We start from the raw sequence: 16,126 nt of genomic DNA on the forward strand, positions 1-16,126 counted from the left end.
GCGCGTACCTCGGATGCCTGTTGTGGTAATAGTGAGCAGTCAGGCCAGAGGGAATGATAGTTTGTGTGCCAGTTCACCAGAGGGTGCTATTCTATACGAATCTGCTACAGGGGACTCTGATGAGAACTGCGATGGGGCAGCATCCAGAAGAATGATGATGGACATGGACACAGAGATGCTTGGTATAATGGCAGGCCTGCCAGATAGTCAAATTCAGGGACCATGGAGGAGTTGGGCTCCAACAGACAGAGGCCGCCTGATGTCCGAGTGCAGTGGAAGCTCAGACTGAGATCAGGAGTTCCACGCTTGCTGCCACACAGGCTCAGAGTGCTGCCGTCCGCGGTTGCAGATATTAGTGCTCAGAGGGGCTCCCAGGCCCTCACAACAGTCCAGCAATCTGCCCTCCCAACAGGTAACTGAAACAGCCGAGACTCCATCCCTAGTGGAGTGGCAGTGGCTCTGCGGAGCACAAAGCTGCTGCGCTCTCAGTGCTCCCACCAGTGCCACTTTGCCAATGCCCCAGCTGCTGCCCGTCAGCTGACCAGCGCAGGCTGCTGCCACACATCCAGTGCGAAGCCGGGCCCTGTCAGCCCAGAGTTGCTCAAACGAAGACCATCTGCAGTTCCACAAAGGGAACGCTGAAGGATGGACAGTTCAATTGTGCATTATGTTTTGGAAATGTCCTTAGATAAAGTTGTTAAGGATTGGTTTTATTCCAGAATTTGAACCATGAGGATGGTGTGATATTACAGCACAAGGTGACTGGATTGCAAGGCAGGCAATTGTGCAGTGACTGTAATGTGGTGTCAAAAGAACTGGACTCTGACAATCCGCTCTCCACAGCTCACCCAGAGCAAAGGGCTCCTGTATGCCTCCTCCCAGTTTCCCTATTCCTCCTTCCTCTGGACACAGTTTCCACTCCCTGTCGCCTGTTCTCCATTCCCCAGTCATGCTGCAGCTCAAGAGGAACTGCAACCATAGCCCTCATCACCAAAAGCAGCCGGGTTCCCCCTGGCAGGCACTCCAACTCCTCTTGACCTCCTTGTCAGATCCAACATTAATCATCCAAAAGGCTTACAGAGCTCCTCCAATGACACATTGGGTAGAACGTAATGGACTCCCGCCGCTGGTAGAGTTGCAGCTGGCAGGGGGCAGGGGGCCGGGGGTGGGGAATGAGAAACCACAAAAATTCCCCAGGTGGTCTTCCCACCCCCAATCCACATGTCCCAATCTATTTGCAATTGTACCAGGGGTGGGGTGGGCATGGCAGAGGGCGGCCCATCCTTGAGAGGAGCACCCCTCTAAAGGTGCCTCTTTCCATATCGGATGCCCACCAACCTCCCATGGTCCGCCCTTGTGGGTTCTCTCTCTCTCCTTAAGCCTCTCTCTCTCCCCCATTTGGCCTCTCCCTCTCTCCCCCGTTTGGCCTATCTCTCTCTCCCCCTCTTTGGCCCGTCCATTAGGACCCCCACCTTTTCCCAAGCCTCACCTCCTTACTCCTTTTTGTGCTGCAAGACCTGCCCCCCACTCTCCCCCACACTTGCCTGGTCCTGGACTCTGGGACTCGGGAACTGGGGACTGCTTATAATCCCAGTCCTGGCCATTGCTGGGACATCTGTCCAAGTGAGGGGCAGAAGTCTGATCTCCAGCCAATGAAAACTCCACGGTTCAGTGGCTGTGGCCCTGCTGTGAGCAGCGGCGAATCAACAGATGGCGGAGCTGGAAAACCCCATCATCCAACCAATCCTGCCCATTGTCTCTGTAGCTCTCCTGCAACACTGATGGGGGAGGCCCTCTGGCAGCTGTACACATGTTCATCTTTGAGAGCTTCAGAGTGGGCATTCGCTGGACCTCTGTGACAGGTGAGGTGTCACATCAGTGTAAGAGGTCGTTTGACATCACAGTATGCCTCCAACACACACACACACACTCGCGTGGGCCACGCCAGAAATGGCTGAGAGCTTTCTTGGCCAGTTTTTTCAATATGTGACTTAGCCCCAGCAGCAGCAGGGCAGGATCCAATTTCAGAACAGTCCTATCTTAGGGCACTGTCCTTTCCCACATGGCTAACCTTTCGAATGACATTAGTGTCCAAAGATATGGCGGTTAGGTGGATTGGCCATGCTAAATTGCCCCTTAGTGTCCAAAGATGTGCAGGTTAGGTGGATTAGCAGGGTTATGGGGATAGAGCAAAGGGGAGGATCTGGGTGGGATGCTCTTTTGGAAAGTTGGTGCATACTCGATGGGCCGAATGGCTTCTTTCTGCACTGCAGGGGTTCTATGTGATGTTCACAAAAATTGACATCAGTTTACACAATGCTTCCAACTGCTTCCTCCATTTTCCCAGAAAGGACTGCTTCAGACTTTTAATCCTAATGATCCCAAGATCAAAAGGCATTTTCTTCTACCTAATGAATGCAAAGTTGAGCAACAATTGACTTGGGACGGCAATTCAGCAATATCAAAAATTGAACTGCATTCTGCCTGGATAAATCCACTTTGAAATGTGTACCTCCCTCAGTGTCCCACACACAGTTATCAATAGCTTACTCACCAAAGAAGCAGTAGATGACCCCAAAAAGGCAGCACATGGCACAAATAATCGATGGAATGAGCTGATACTTCCTTTCCACCTCCAGGTCACAGCGGTTCACAACAATGTCCTCCTGCTCTGTGCCCTTGAGGTTAAAGTCCAACGGTGTAGAGGTCATAGCTGTCCAAAGTCGACAGGGGAAGGCACAAGAATGTTAGGTGGGTCTGTCCATCCAATCAGAACACCGCAAGTTCTGCGAGAGAAAGACACAAAACAAACAGAATTAGATCAAGAACAAAATACTGCAGGCGCTGGAAATCTGAAGTGAAAGAGGATTCAATTTTCATCAAACTAGTGGCCTTGGAATGTCAGAATGGAACCCTGAATTTTCCTCAGTGCCTTCACGATATTCTCGGTATGGGATTGTATGAAGTGTATCCAGCCACACGGCAAATCGAAGGAGACCCCCCCCCCCAACTCAATTATCTCGTGCTGGTTAATGAATTACACAAATATGGCCCAATTTAGGATTAGATGAACTGGCTCTCAACAAATGCATCATTATGGTGTCAAAATATGTGCGGCTTGTGGCAAAAGCTCTCTTCATAAAGCCATTCTTGCAATAATGTATCTTTTTAAATCCTCGTTGGCACCACGTGTCTCAGATTAAAAATATAGCATTCAAAACAACATCGACATGTTGCCTCAAATCTCACCTGCATAACTGTAGAGAGAAGAAAAGAAATAGGACTTTTTATAATTAAAACTAACTAAACAACAGTTACTGCACTTACAAATCTCTTGGTTGCAACGAGCTTGGGTATGTTGAGGTGCTTTCTAATTGCAAGTTTATCTTTCTTATACGAACATGCGGATTCATAACTCAGATAATTTGAATATATTCGCCAAACCTGAATGTCAACCAAGTCATACAAGGCACAACTTTATGCATAAAAGTGAAATTCATAGAAGATAGGAGCAGGAGGAGGCCATTCGGCCCTTCGCGCCTGTTCCACCATTCATCACGATCATGGCTGATCGTCCAACTCAATAGCCTAATCCTGCTTTCTCCCCTTAACCTCTAATCCGGTTCGCCCCAAGTGCTATATCCAGCGCCTCTTGAATACATTCAAAATACAAAATTTATTTGCATAAGCACTTTTTTAAAAAAGGGCAGTGGCTGTACCAAATGAATATATTGTTCCTGCTGGAGCCCAGATGTTGACACAATTTACCGCATTTAAGTTACCAGTTTAAAATTCTTGTTTCTAGATGCAGAACTAAACTTCAGTCTGGGTGCTGCTCAAATACCCTGGCTCAAAATCAGCACTTTCTGAAGCAAAGTTTAATTTGAAAGTGGTTTTTAACATGGTGAGTTTATTCCACTGTCAGAAATGTTGTAGACAGAGATAGTGTTGTCTCCAAACAACTTTTATTCCCTGTTTGCCACCTGCAACAGCTAGTCGGAGACAATTTGGGAAATGCTCCAGTGCCAGAGTTGAAGCTAACCCACAATCTGCTGTACTCATTCACAAATTCGCAGGGGTAAAACTTCAACATGACGCCAAAGAGTCTCTGCACAAACTATCTGGTTCCTTTTAACTAGCAGTCAGTCTTGACTCAGTGTGTAGTACTCTCGTCTCTGAGTCAGAGGTATGTGAGGTCAGGTTCCACTCCAGAGACATGAGCACAGAATCCAGGCTGACACTTCGGTTCAGTATTGAGGGACTGCCTCTCAGATGAAATGTTAAGCAAGATGGGCCTAAAAGATCCTGTGCCACTTTTCTAAGAACAGGAGTTCCACTGGCCAATATTTATAGAACAGAATCACAGAATCCCTACAGTGCAGGAGGCCATTCGGCCCATCGAGCATGCACCGACAACAATCCCACCCAGGTCCTATCCCCATAACCCCACACATTTACTCCGCTAATCTCCCTGACACTAAGGGGACAATTTAGCTAATCCACCTAATCTACACATCTTTGGACACTAAGGGGCAATTTAGTATGGTCAATCCACCTAACCTGCACATCTTTGGACTGTGGGAGGAAACCGGAGCACCCGGAGGAAACCCACGCAGACACGGGGAGAACATGCAGACTCCACACAGACAGTGACCCAAGCCAGGAATTGAACCCGGGTCCCTGACGCTGTGAGGCAGCAGTGCTAACCACTGTGCCACCATGTTGCCCTTAAGCCAGCATGGTAAATACAGGTTATCTGGTCATTATCATATTCCTGTTTGTTGGAGCTTGCTGTGTGCAAATTGGTTGCTGTGTTTCTGACGTTATAAGAGTAACTACATCTCAAAAAGTACCTCATTGGTTGTAAAGTGATTTAAAATGTCCAGTGGTCATAAAAAGACCCTACAAGTCTTTGTACAGTATTACAGTAGCTGAACATGAGATTTTCACAATCCACATCTTAAATCATTAAAATCATGAAGGTTTGATAGGGTAGAGGTAAAGAAGATGTTTCCACCTCAGGGAAGGGGGAGTGCTGACTTAAACTGGGGGTCATCAATATAAGATAGTTGCAAATAAATTCAGCAAGGAATTCAGGAGAAACTTGTTTAAACAGAGTGTATTGAGATTCGCGACCACAGGAAATAGTTGAGACGAATCGCAGAGACATTCTTAAGTGGAAGCTGGATGAGGAAGAGTGGAATAGAAGGATATTTTGGGCTCTGACAAAGGATCATCCAGACTCGAAACGTTGGCTCTATTCTCTCTCCACAGATGCTATCAGACCTGCTGAGATTTTCCAGCATTTTCTGTTTTTGTTTCAGATTCCAGCATCCGTAGTATTTTGCCTTTATCCTCGAAGGATATTTTGATATGTTTAGTGGAAGAGGGGTGGGAGGCGGCTCATGTGAGGCACAAAAATCAGCACGGGACAGATGGACTGAATGGCCTACTTCTCTGTTGTAAATTTGATGTACTGGGACATAAATGTGCATTCCTTCCAGTTCTGAGGCACAAGACAGATTGGAGCTCTGATCAAGGCTGAATTAGTTGATTTCAGTCGAGCATCAGAGTTCCTGTTTGTGCTCACTATCCTGTGATCCTGATACCAAATGCATGTGGGTGGATGTACAGCAAGAACAGAATTGGGCTTCCCCCACAACTGATTAAGCTGCCAGCATTCATTGTTTGGGATAACTCATCGAGCGAAGTACCAGAGGCTCTGAAAACTGACCCTCAGAATGAGTGAAAGATTGCAGAGCAAGACAGAAGAAATTCAAATTTTGTTTCTATCACTTGGGAAAATTTAAGCACTGGAGGTGAAGAATCGGTCATGGTCTAATAAATAAATCTTAAATAATTCTATGACGAACAGCCCATGTTCAAAGCCTTAATTCCTGATACTGTAAATGGGCTTAGGAGTTTTGATAGCTCGTTGAACAAGACACATATTGTTCAGGGTCAGAATGACAACTTTCTTGTCTCAGAAACTGGCCAGCGTAGCAAGCAACTAATATCTGTGCTGTATAAATGAAACTTAGTTCTAGATAAACTGACGCAATTAGGAGCTTTCCTTCTCTCTGTTGCTAAACAATCATCTCATTCATCTGACTGATCTGCTTAGCATACTGTGAGCCATCTTATTATCTCTCACTAGAGCTGGTCCACTAAACCTCATTGCTCATAGCCAAGTCAACAATCTTGTTCCTCAATTGACTCTTTGTGTTCTCCAACGGCCAGACTTCTATCAATGCTGAAATGTCAACTTGACTCAATCACTAGCACCCTTGCCTCTGAGAACAAAGCCCTGTGCGTTCAGGTTCCACTCCAAAGACATGTTCAAAATGTGACCACGGGCGGAATTCTCCGGCCGCGCTCGCCCCGAATCCGGAAAATCCCGCTTGAGGTCAAAGGACCTTTCCATGGTCCGCCCCTCACCCGCTATGATTCCCATGGCAGGCACGATGGTAAAACTCACCCCCATATCTATATAGAACATATAGAATTGCTACAGTGCAAAAGGAGGCCATTCGGCCCATCGAGGCTGCATCATCTCTTCGACAGGCCCTTTCCCCATAACCTTACATATTTACCCCACTAACCTACACGTCTTTGAACACTAAGGGGCAATTTAGCATGGCCAATCCACCTAACCCACACATCTTTAGACACTAAGGGACAATTTAGCATAGCCAATCCACCTAACCTACACATCTTTGGATTAATCTGCCTAATCAAGTGGGAGTTAAAGAACCCATGGCACTATTTGAGGGAGAGCAAGAGAGTTCTGCCCTGTGTCCTGGCCAAGATGCCCTCCACAATTAACAGTTAAAAACTCAGGATCAACTGGTCATTCAACTCGCTGCTGTGGGATCTTGCTGTGTGCAAAATGGTTGTTGCACAATCATGATCATTGCACTTCACTGGATGTGGTGCATGTTGAGATGCTGTATGTGATTCATTCAGGGCAAGAATGCCCTGGCTAGAATTGCCTTGTCCCCTCTAATTTTCTCACTTTGCACCAATTTGCGTAAAATTGCGTCAAGCGTAGATTTTGTTCCAACCAGGTACAGCGGGATTTTGTTTGGCTAGGAGATTTTCCGATAGGGTTGTGAACTGGAGCACCATTTGACCCCATTTTGAATAGACAATTATAATGTCAGGGGCACCCTGCATTTTCATTCAGAATGCTGATAAATGCCCAAAACCAATTAACAGTAGCCATGAGAGACAACCAGCGCAGCAAAAACAAAGCAGTTTGACAACTGGACTCAGCAAAGAAAAGTATGCACGGAACGATTGGACTTAGAATCCCGACAGTACAGAAGGAGGCCATTCGGCCCATCGAGTCTGCACCAACAACAATCCCACCCAGACCCTTCGACCAGTCCAAAGGTGTGCAGGTTAGGTTGATTGGCCATGCTAAAATTGCCCCTTAGTGTCCTGAGATGCGTAGGTTAGAGGGATTAGCGGGTAAATATGTAGGGATACGGAGGTAAGGCCTGGGTGGGATTGTGGTCAGTGCAGACTCGATGGGCCCAATGGCCTCTTTCTGCACTGTAGGGTTTCTATGATTCTACCGTGTACCCCACATATTTACCCCGCTAATCCCTCTAACCTACACATCTTTGGACACTAAGGGGCAATTTAGCATGGCCAATCCACCTAACCTGCACATCTTTGGAGTGTGGGAGGAAACCGGAGCATCCGGAGGAAACCCATGCAGACACAGGGAGAAATGTACAAACTCCACACAGACAGTGACCCGAGCTGGGAATCAAGTCCGGGTCCCTGGAGCTGTGAAGCAGCAGTGCTAACCACTGTGCCAGCGTGCTGCCCCAACTTGAACCAAAGATGACCCAAAGTTTGGAAAACAAATACACAGGGAATGGGTACCACTTCCCCAATGAATCCTTCAAGGCAGCTCTAGTGGTTATTACTGTGCTCTCCCATGCAATCATTATTGAATGTTGAAAGGAAGATGATGCTACATTACTGCAACGGTTTTTCCCCTTCAGCTCAGCGAGTGTGTCCAATGAGCACCTGAGCCTTATAGTCCATGCTTCATTGCCCTCAGCCTAGGTGGCAGTTGGATGCTACAATTGGCCTCAGCACCCCCAAGGGTTGGTTGACTGCTCCCTCCCCTCCCCCTGTCCCTGGTGTGAGGCAATTCCAATCCTGTGTCTGGCCACTGGGTGGCATCAGAGACAAACACATGCACCTCAATAGGTGTAAATTGGCTTTTTTTTAAATCGCCATCTAAATTATCCAATTTGAAAGGATTAAGGCCCATTAGAAATAAGTCCAAATGAATTTGGCTTGGACTATTTAAGACTGCCCAATGTAGTTCGATGCATTGGTAATGTTGGATTTAGAATTAAGAATGGGAAAATATTACACAAGAAACAGGAGCAAGAGTAGGCCATTTGGCCCACGTTAGCCTGCCCCACCATCAATAAGACCTCAATCTTCTTCAGCGCTAGCCCCATATTGCTTAATTTCCTCAGTATCCAAAAATCTATCTGCTTCAACAATGCAGTATGCAGAACCCTCTGCCTTGGAGAATTTCAAAGATTGCGTTCAAGCATTTTGGGAGAACATTGTTAGTCAGGTTGCTTGAGTAGGGCTGGCCTTGTGAAGAGTGCATATTCCACCAGGACATGTCCATCTGAAAGCAATGACATATGCAGTGAAATACGTTAACATGCGGCATGGTGGCACAGTGGTTAGCACTGCTGCCTCACAGCGCCAGGGACCCGGGTTCAATTCCGGCCTCGGGTCACTGTCTGTTGGAGCTTGCACGTTCTCCCCGTGTCTGCGTGGGTTTCTTCCGGGTGCTCCGGTTTCCTCCCACAGTCCAAAGATGTGCAGGTTAGGTGGATTGGCCCTTAGTGTCATGGGGGCTAGCTAGGGTAAATGCATGGGGTTATGGGATAGGGCCTGGGTGGGATTGTGGTCAGTGTAGACTTGCTGGACCGAATGGCCTCCTTCTATGGGCGATACGGTGGCGTAGTGGTTAGCACTGCTGCCTCACAGCGCCAGGGACCCGGGTTCGATTTCCAGCTTGGGTCACTGTCTGTGCGGAGTTTGCACATTCTCCTCGTGTCTGCGTGGGTTTCCTCCGGGTGCTCCAGTTTCCTCCCACAGTACAAAGATGTGCGGGTTAGGTTGATTGGCCATGCTAAATTACCCCTTAGTGCCACGGGGACTACCTAGGATAAATGCATGGGGTTATGGGGCCTGGATGGGATTGTGGTCGGTGCAGACTCGATGGGCCGAATGGCCTCCTTCTGCACTGTAGGATTCTATGATTCTATACTAACAGTGGAAAAGTACCATTGGGTTTTTTTCACGTGTATGCTTAAAATGAATGAAACTCAGTTAACTTTAAATGCTTCCCAGGTTTCTCCCCTTTCGCCACCCCCACAGGTACTGCCTATTGTCAGAGCACATCCCTAAAAGCACACAATACCTATTGAGATAAATCAAGTCAACTTTAATTCATTTAGATCAGTCCTGCATTTCTATAGCACCTGTAATAAAGTAAGACATCCCCAAGGTGATTCACAGGAGAATTATAAAACAATACAGGACACCAAGCTACATGGAGAGATATTGGGGCAGATAACCAAAACATTGGTCAAAGTCGAAGCAGCGAGAGAGCTGGAAAGGTTTATGGACGTCATTCTAGATCTGAGGACGAGGCAGCTGAAGACAAGACCACCAAAGGTTTTGGGGATGTTGAAGAGGCCAGAATTGGGGAAGTGTAAATATCCCAAGAGGGTTGTTGAGCTGGAGATTATTATAGAGATAGGGAGTGGTCGAGGTCATGGAGAGATTTGCAAACAAGGATGAGCATTTTTAAATCAAGCTGCTACAGATGGTTATCACAGCAGAGATTCCATCAAACTCCAAGTTTAACGAAGAAACAAATTAAAGTGATCTAAGCACCATTCCAGGAGAAGCCATCAGTGCCAAACTTCTCAGTAAATATCAAGTATAGATGGATAGAGGTAAATATACATGCCACATAATCCTACCCTCACCCAGTATGGAGCAAAGCTGTTCAACAACCCCTGTCCTAAGCCCCAGAAGATTGAGGGTGGAACAGTGGTTAGCACTGCTGCCTCACAGCACCAGGGACCTGAGTTACATGATTTATCTTTTAAAATCACACACCACATCTTGGTCAGTTCGGAACAGCCTTATTTTTACAAAAGGCCCAGGAAATGTTGACTTGTGTGTTAAATGGTACATGGGTGACATTACATCCAAACTTTAAGCACTTCCTCCAGTTACTTGATGTGTGGTTACACATTTAGTGTGCCTCGATCTGTAATGAAATATACATTTAAGGTTAGCTCATGAATTAGTGTGCAGGTTGGTTGGTAAGAGTATTCGGGGGGGCGCAGGTCTTTAGTTGTCTAGGACCACCTGCCTATTTCAGTGGAGTCCCGTTTCACCAGATTGGTAGTTTTTTGGTTCAGCTCTTGGACACATTGCTGACACTATAGTGACCACCACAAGAGCAAGTTTGATCTCAGTTATCTTCCGCTTCCTGTCTATCCTGCCCCTTCACACATCTTCTGTTCCTCCACTCCTGGACACACTGGGGGAGATTATCGTGAAACTTCCAGTCTGTGATTTTCCATTCATTCATTTTTATATGGATAGCACACAATCTCCTGATCTATCCGGGCAAATAGCCTCAGAATAGAACTGCTATCTTTTTGTTTGGGTCATTTTCCAAATCTTGATTTCCATTCAGCGTCTCCTGATGGAAAGTAAATGTATATCCACATGAAATGTTGGATTCTTTTCATTTGGATTTATTTTAATGAAATTAATCCTGCACAAATAGTCTCTGTGGCACGGTGGCACAGTGATTAGCACTGCTGCCTCACAGCGCCAGGGACCCGGGTTCAATTCCAGCCTCGGGTCACTGTGTGGAGTCTGCACGTTCTCCCCGTGTCTGCATGGGTTTCCTCCGGGTGCTCCGGTTTCCTCCCACACTCCAAAGATGTGCAGGTTAGGTGAATTGGCCATGCTAAATTGCCCCTTAGTGTCCAAAGATGTGCAGGTTAGGTGAATTGGCCATGCTAAATTGCCCCTTAGTGTCCAAAGATGTGCAGGTTAGGTGAATTGGCCATGCTAAATTGCCCCTTAGTGTCCAAAGATGTGCAGGTTAGGTGAATTGGCCATACTAAATTGCCCCTTGGTGTCAGGGGGACTAGCTAAGGTAAATGCATGGGGTTATGGGGATAGGGCTTGGGTGGGATTGTGGTCTGTGCAGGCTTGATGGGCTGAATGGCCTCCTTCTGCACTGTAGGATTCTATGATGACGCCAATGACGTATCTGAATTCAGAGACACCGGTGACCTATTCTGCCATAGTGCTTGCAAAGAGTTAATGAGGGATTTCCTGCCTCTCCCCTCAAAGTTCACGGCACATTCTCCATCAAGACAAACAAATCCATTTCTTCCTGCCAAAAATTAAAGGAGGATTCCTTCAGTGGTTGGGCTGTCCCACCTCGGGAGCGCGGTGTGTGACATTTCACATGACCTATGAAATCCTCACAGCCGGCCGAGTGAGTCATCGCAGAAACATTCGCCCCTTCACATCTGGTGAATAGTCTCTAAGCTGTGGCTGCAACTGACTGGGGAATGAGGCTGGAAAGCCTGGCCGAGCTCCACGCACCATGTGAGAGACGAGGAGTTTCCACCACGGCTTTCAGTGCAGGATCTCACCACAAACAAAGTCTGCTTTCCATTTCCCATTTAAGGGTCTGTCATGTCTTGGAGGGAGTAGAGAAGAGGAAACCAAATGAGTCGCTGTAACAGACTGAACGTTTACTCCGTATAATCAAGCCTCTACAACATCACAATGGCATCTTCCTGTGGAGCATTACGTCTGACAGGTTTTTTCCTAACACTATGGCCAATCTAACCGCAGTTTAACAGAGCAAGATACTTGTAGCCCTTTCAATGCTTTTTTTTAAAAAAAAGAACTTGCTGACTTAAGAATTGGCCACATCACATGAATAGGACCAGTGCCAATTCTACACTATGAAACACAAGGAGTGACAGTCAATGAGTCAAGTCTCAACTGTATTTCCATTTGGTATTATTCATGAACTAGCACTCAAACATTCTGCTCATGGTTTAACCCAATCATGCCTTTTCCATGAAAGAAAAAGTGCTTTTCTGGACCCAAATTTTCCCTGGCAAAGTGAGCACACAAAGATAGTGAATTTGCACCAATTTCTCAATATCTTTAAATGACAAAACATTGCTACTTCTTCTGGAGAATTAAGACTTACTCAGTTAATGGTAGGGCGTTGGGGAGAGTTACAGAACAAAGAGATCTGGGGTACATGTTCATAGCTCCTTGAAAGTGGAGTCACGGGTGGATAGAGTGGTGAAGAAGGCATTCAGCATGCTTGGTTTCATTGATCAGAACGTTGAATACAGGAGTTGGGACATCTTGTTAAAGTTGTACAAGACATTGGTAAGGCCACACTTGGAATACTGTGTGCAATTCTGGTCACCCTATTATAGAAAGGATATTATTAAACTAGAAAGAGTGCAGAAAAGATTTACTAGGATGCTACCGGGACTTGATGGTTTGAGTTATAAAGAGAGGCTGAATAGACTGGGACTTCTTTTCTCTGAAGCGTAGGAGGCTGAGGGGTGATCTTATAGAGCTCTATAAAATAATGAGGGGCACAGATCAGCTAGATAGTCAATATCTTTTCCCAAAGGTAGGGGAGTCTAAAACTAGAGGGCATAGGTTTAAGGTGAGAGGGGAGAAATACAAAAGTGTCCAGAGGGGCAATTCTTTCACACAGAGGGTGGTGAGTGTCTGGAACAAGCTGCCAGAGGTAGTAGTAGAGGTGGGTACAATTTTGTCTTTTAAAAAGCATTTAGACAGTTACATGGGTAAGATGGGTATAGAGGGATATGGGCCAACCGCGGGCAACTGGGACGAGCTTAGGGGTTTAAAAAAAAGGGGGCAGCATGGACAAGTTGGGCCGAAGGGCCTGTTTCCATGCTGTAAACCTCTATGACTCGATGAATTGCTCTTGTTACTGTGCAGCAACACAATTGGAAAAACGTGTTTTTGATGACATGACATCGAACAGTTCCTTCCCTAAAGTTGACTTCAAGGGGCTAAATGAATGCAAGCTGTTGCTGTGACCTCATTCTTTGAGGGGGGTAGCTGACTACTCACATCCCAGTTTCTTTCAACTGTTTCAATGTTTTTTGAAGAAGTGACCAGAATGGTTGACGAGGGAAGGGCCATGGATGTCGTCTATATGGACTTTAGTAAAACGTTTGACAAAGTCCCTCATGGTAGGCTGGTGAAAAAGGTTGGATCTCATGGGATAAAGGGGGAGGTGGCTAGATGGGTGGAGAACTGGCTTGGTCACAGAAGACAGAGGGCGGTAGTGGAAGGGTCTTTTTCCAGCTGGAGGCCTGTGACCAGTGGTGTTCCGCAGGGCTCTGTATTGGGACCTCTGCTGTTTGTGATTTATATAAACGATCTGGAAGAAGGTGTAACTGGGGTGATCAGTAAGTTTGCGGACGACACAAAATTGGCAGGACTTGCAGATAGTGAGGAGCATTGTCAGAAGCTACAGAAGGATATAGATAGGCTGGAAATTTGGGCAAAGAAATGGCAGATGGAGTTCAATCCTGATAAATGCGAAGTGATGCATTTTGGTAGAAATAATGTAGGGAGGAGCTATACGATAAATGGCAGAACCATAAAGGGTGTAGATACGCAGAGGGACCTGGGTGTGCAAGTCCACAGATCCTTGAAGGTGACGTCACAGGTGGAGAAGGTGGTGAAGAAGGCATATGGCATGCTTGCCTTTATAGGACGGGGCATAGAGTATAAGAGTTGGGGTCTGATGTTGCAGATGTATAGAACGTTGGTTCGGCCGCATTTGGAATACTGCGTCCAGTTCTGGTCGCCACACTACCAGAAGGACGTGGAGGCTTTGGAGAGAGTACAGAGGAGGTTTACCAGGATGTTGCCTGGTATGGAGGGGCTTAGTTATGAGGAGAGATTGGGTAAACTGGGGTTGTTCTCCCTGGAAAGACGGAGGATGAGGGGAGACTTAATAGAGGTGTTTAAAATTATGAAAGGCATGAACGGTGGGGAGCTTTTCCCCAGGTTGGTGGTGACGTTCACGAGGGGTCATAGGTTCAAGGTGAAGGGGGGGAGGTTTAATACGGATATCAGAAGGACGTATTTTACACAGAGGATGGTGGGGGCCTGGAATGCGCTGCCAGGCAAGGTGGTGGAGGCGGACACACTGGGAATGTTTAAGACTTATCTAGAGAGCCATATGAACGGAGTGGGAATGGAGGGATACAAAAGAATGGTCTAGTTTGGACCAGGGAGCGGCACGGGCTTGGAGGGCCAAAGGGCCTGTTCCTGTGCTGTATTGTTCTTTGTTCTAATGTTTGGTGCATACTTAAACAGTGAAACCAGGGAGTGTTGTCCTTTCCAATATTACTCAGTTGTGCCCATCCAAAGTTTCCAGATCGGACTTTGTATGGTCTGTGCTTACAAGTTGCTCCAAATAACTCAGTTAAAAGCGTAATGAGCACCGCGGCATTTTTATAAATAAAGACTTGCACTTAAACAGTGCACAGCAAGCTCTCACAAACAGCAATGTGATAAGCACCAGCTTATCTGCTTTAATGATATTAGTTGAGTGATAAATATTGGCCAGGACACTGGGGAGAACTCCCCTGCTCTTCTGCAAATAGTGCATAGGGATCTTTTACATCCAACTCGGGTTAATGTCTTATCCGAAAGACAGTTTCCCCGACAGTGCAGCACTCCCTCAGTACTGCACCGAGAATGTCAGTCTCGATTCTTAAAATTCACTTTAGGGGGTGTGGGTGTCGCTGGCTGGCCAGCATTTATTGCCCATCCCTAGTTGCCTTTGAGAAAATGGTGGTGAGCTGCCCTCTCGAACCCACTGCAGTCCCCGAGGTGTCGTTACACCTACAGAGCTTTTCGGGAGGGAATTCCAGGATTTTGACCCAGCGACAGTGAAGGAACGGCCGATATATTTCCAAGTAAGGACGGTGAGTGACTTGGAGGGGAACTTCCAGGTGGTGGTGTTCCCAGGTATCTGCTGCTCTTATCCTTCCAGATGGTCGCAGTCGTGGGTTTGGAAGGTGCTGCCTAAGGAGCCTTGGTGAGTTGCTGCAGTGCATCTTGTAGATGGTACACACTGCTGCTACTGAGCATCGGTGGTGGAGGGAGTGAATGTTTGTGGAAGGGGTAGCAATTGGTGGGCTGCTTTGTCCTGGATGGTGTCGAAACTACTTCACTCAGAGGGCTGTGTATTTGTGGAACTATCTGCCCCAGAGTGCAGTGGAGGCAGAATCAATCAACAGATTCAAAGAAAGAGATGGATACGTTTCTGGTGGAAACCGGGATAAAGGGCTATGGCAGGAAAGTGGAGTTGAGACCAGGACAAGATCAGCCACGATTATGTTCAATGGCGGAGTGGACCCTCCCTGGGCTTGGAATACTCATACAAGTGCAGCACACCCCATCAGGACAGCTGCTTCAAACCTCCACACGTGTGAGCCACCCACCCAGGGTGGGTAAATGACCCCAACCTTGCAATTTGGGACAAGGTCAAATGGCCTACTGACATCAAAAGATGGAAGTTCTGCAGTGTTTCGGGCCCATTGTGGTTGATGTTGAGGTATCACACGTTATCCTATGGTCTTGTGGTCTGACACCACCCGAACAATGATGGAATGAAAGACTTTCCTTGTGATACATTGATGTGTGCCATCAGACCACTTTTAAAAAGCCGGACACAGAGGGATGCACTGGTCCCTGCCTGGAGCATTGGAGGTAGAGGGACATACAAGACAAGCCTATACACTGCTGGGCCTGAGTGATCGAAGGCAACAGTACACAGCCCACACTTGCCTTTCCAGTAACCTGCTCGCCGCCTCTCCCCCTCTTGCCACCTCTCTCCTCGATCCTTCTGCATGACACCCCTCTCACTCCCTTACTCGCTTTCTCCATGCGGCATGGTAGCACAGTGGTTAGCACTGCTGTTTCACAGCTCCAGGGATCTAGGTTC

At 47.0% G+C, this 16,126-nt stretch overlaps 1 protein-coding gene across 2 annotated transcripts in view; it reads right to left on the minus strand.

Moving 5' to 3' along the window:
* The window catches only part of LOC144481942 (transmembrane protein 198-like), an 89,619-nt gene that overhangs the window by 16,340 nt on the left and 57,153 nt on the right, over positions 1-16,126 (minus strand). For both annotated transcript variants that reach the window (XM_078201112.1, XM_078201113.1), the window contains exon 2: positions 2,555-2,786. In XM_078201112.1, coding sequence (XP_078057238.1) covers positions 2,555-2,711 — 157 coding nt within the window. In that variant the 5' untranslated portion in view covers positions 2,712-2,786. The remainder of the gene's footprint in view (positions 1-2,554; positions 2,787-16,126) is intronic.

Source organism: Mustelus asterias, chromosome X (assembly GCF_964213995.1).
Source record: "Mustelus asterias chromosome X, sMusAst1.hap1.1, whole genome shotgun sequence".
NCBI lineage: Eukaryota > Metazoa > Chordata > Chondrichthyes > Carcharhiniformes > Triakidae > Mustelus > Mustelus asterias.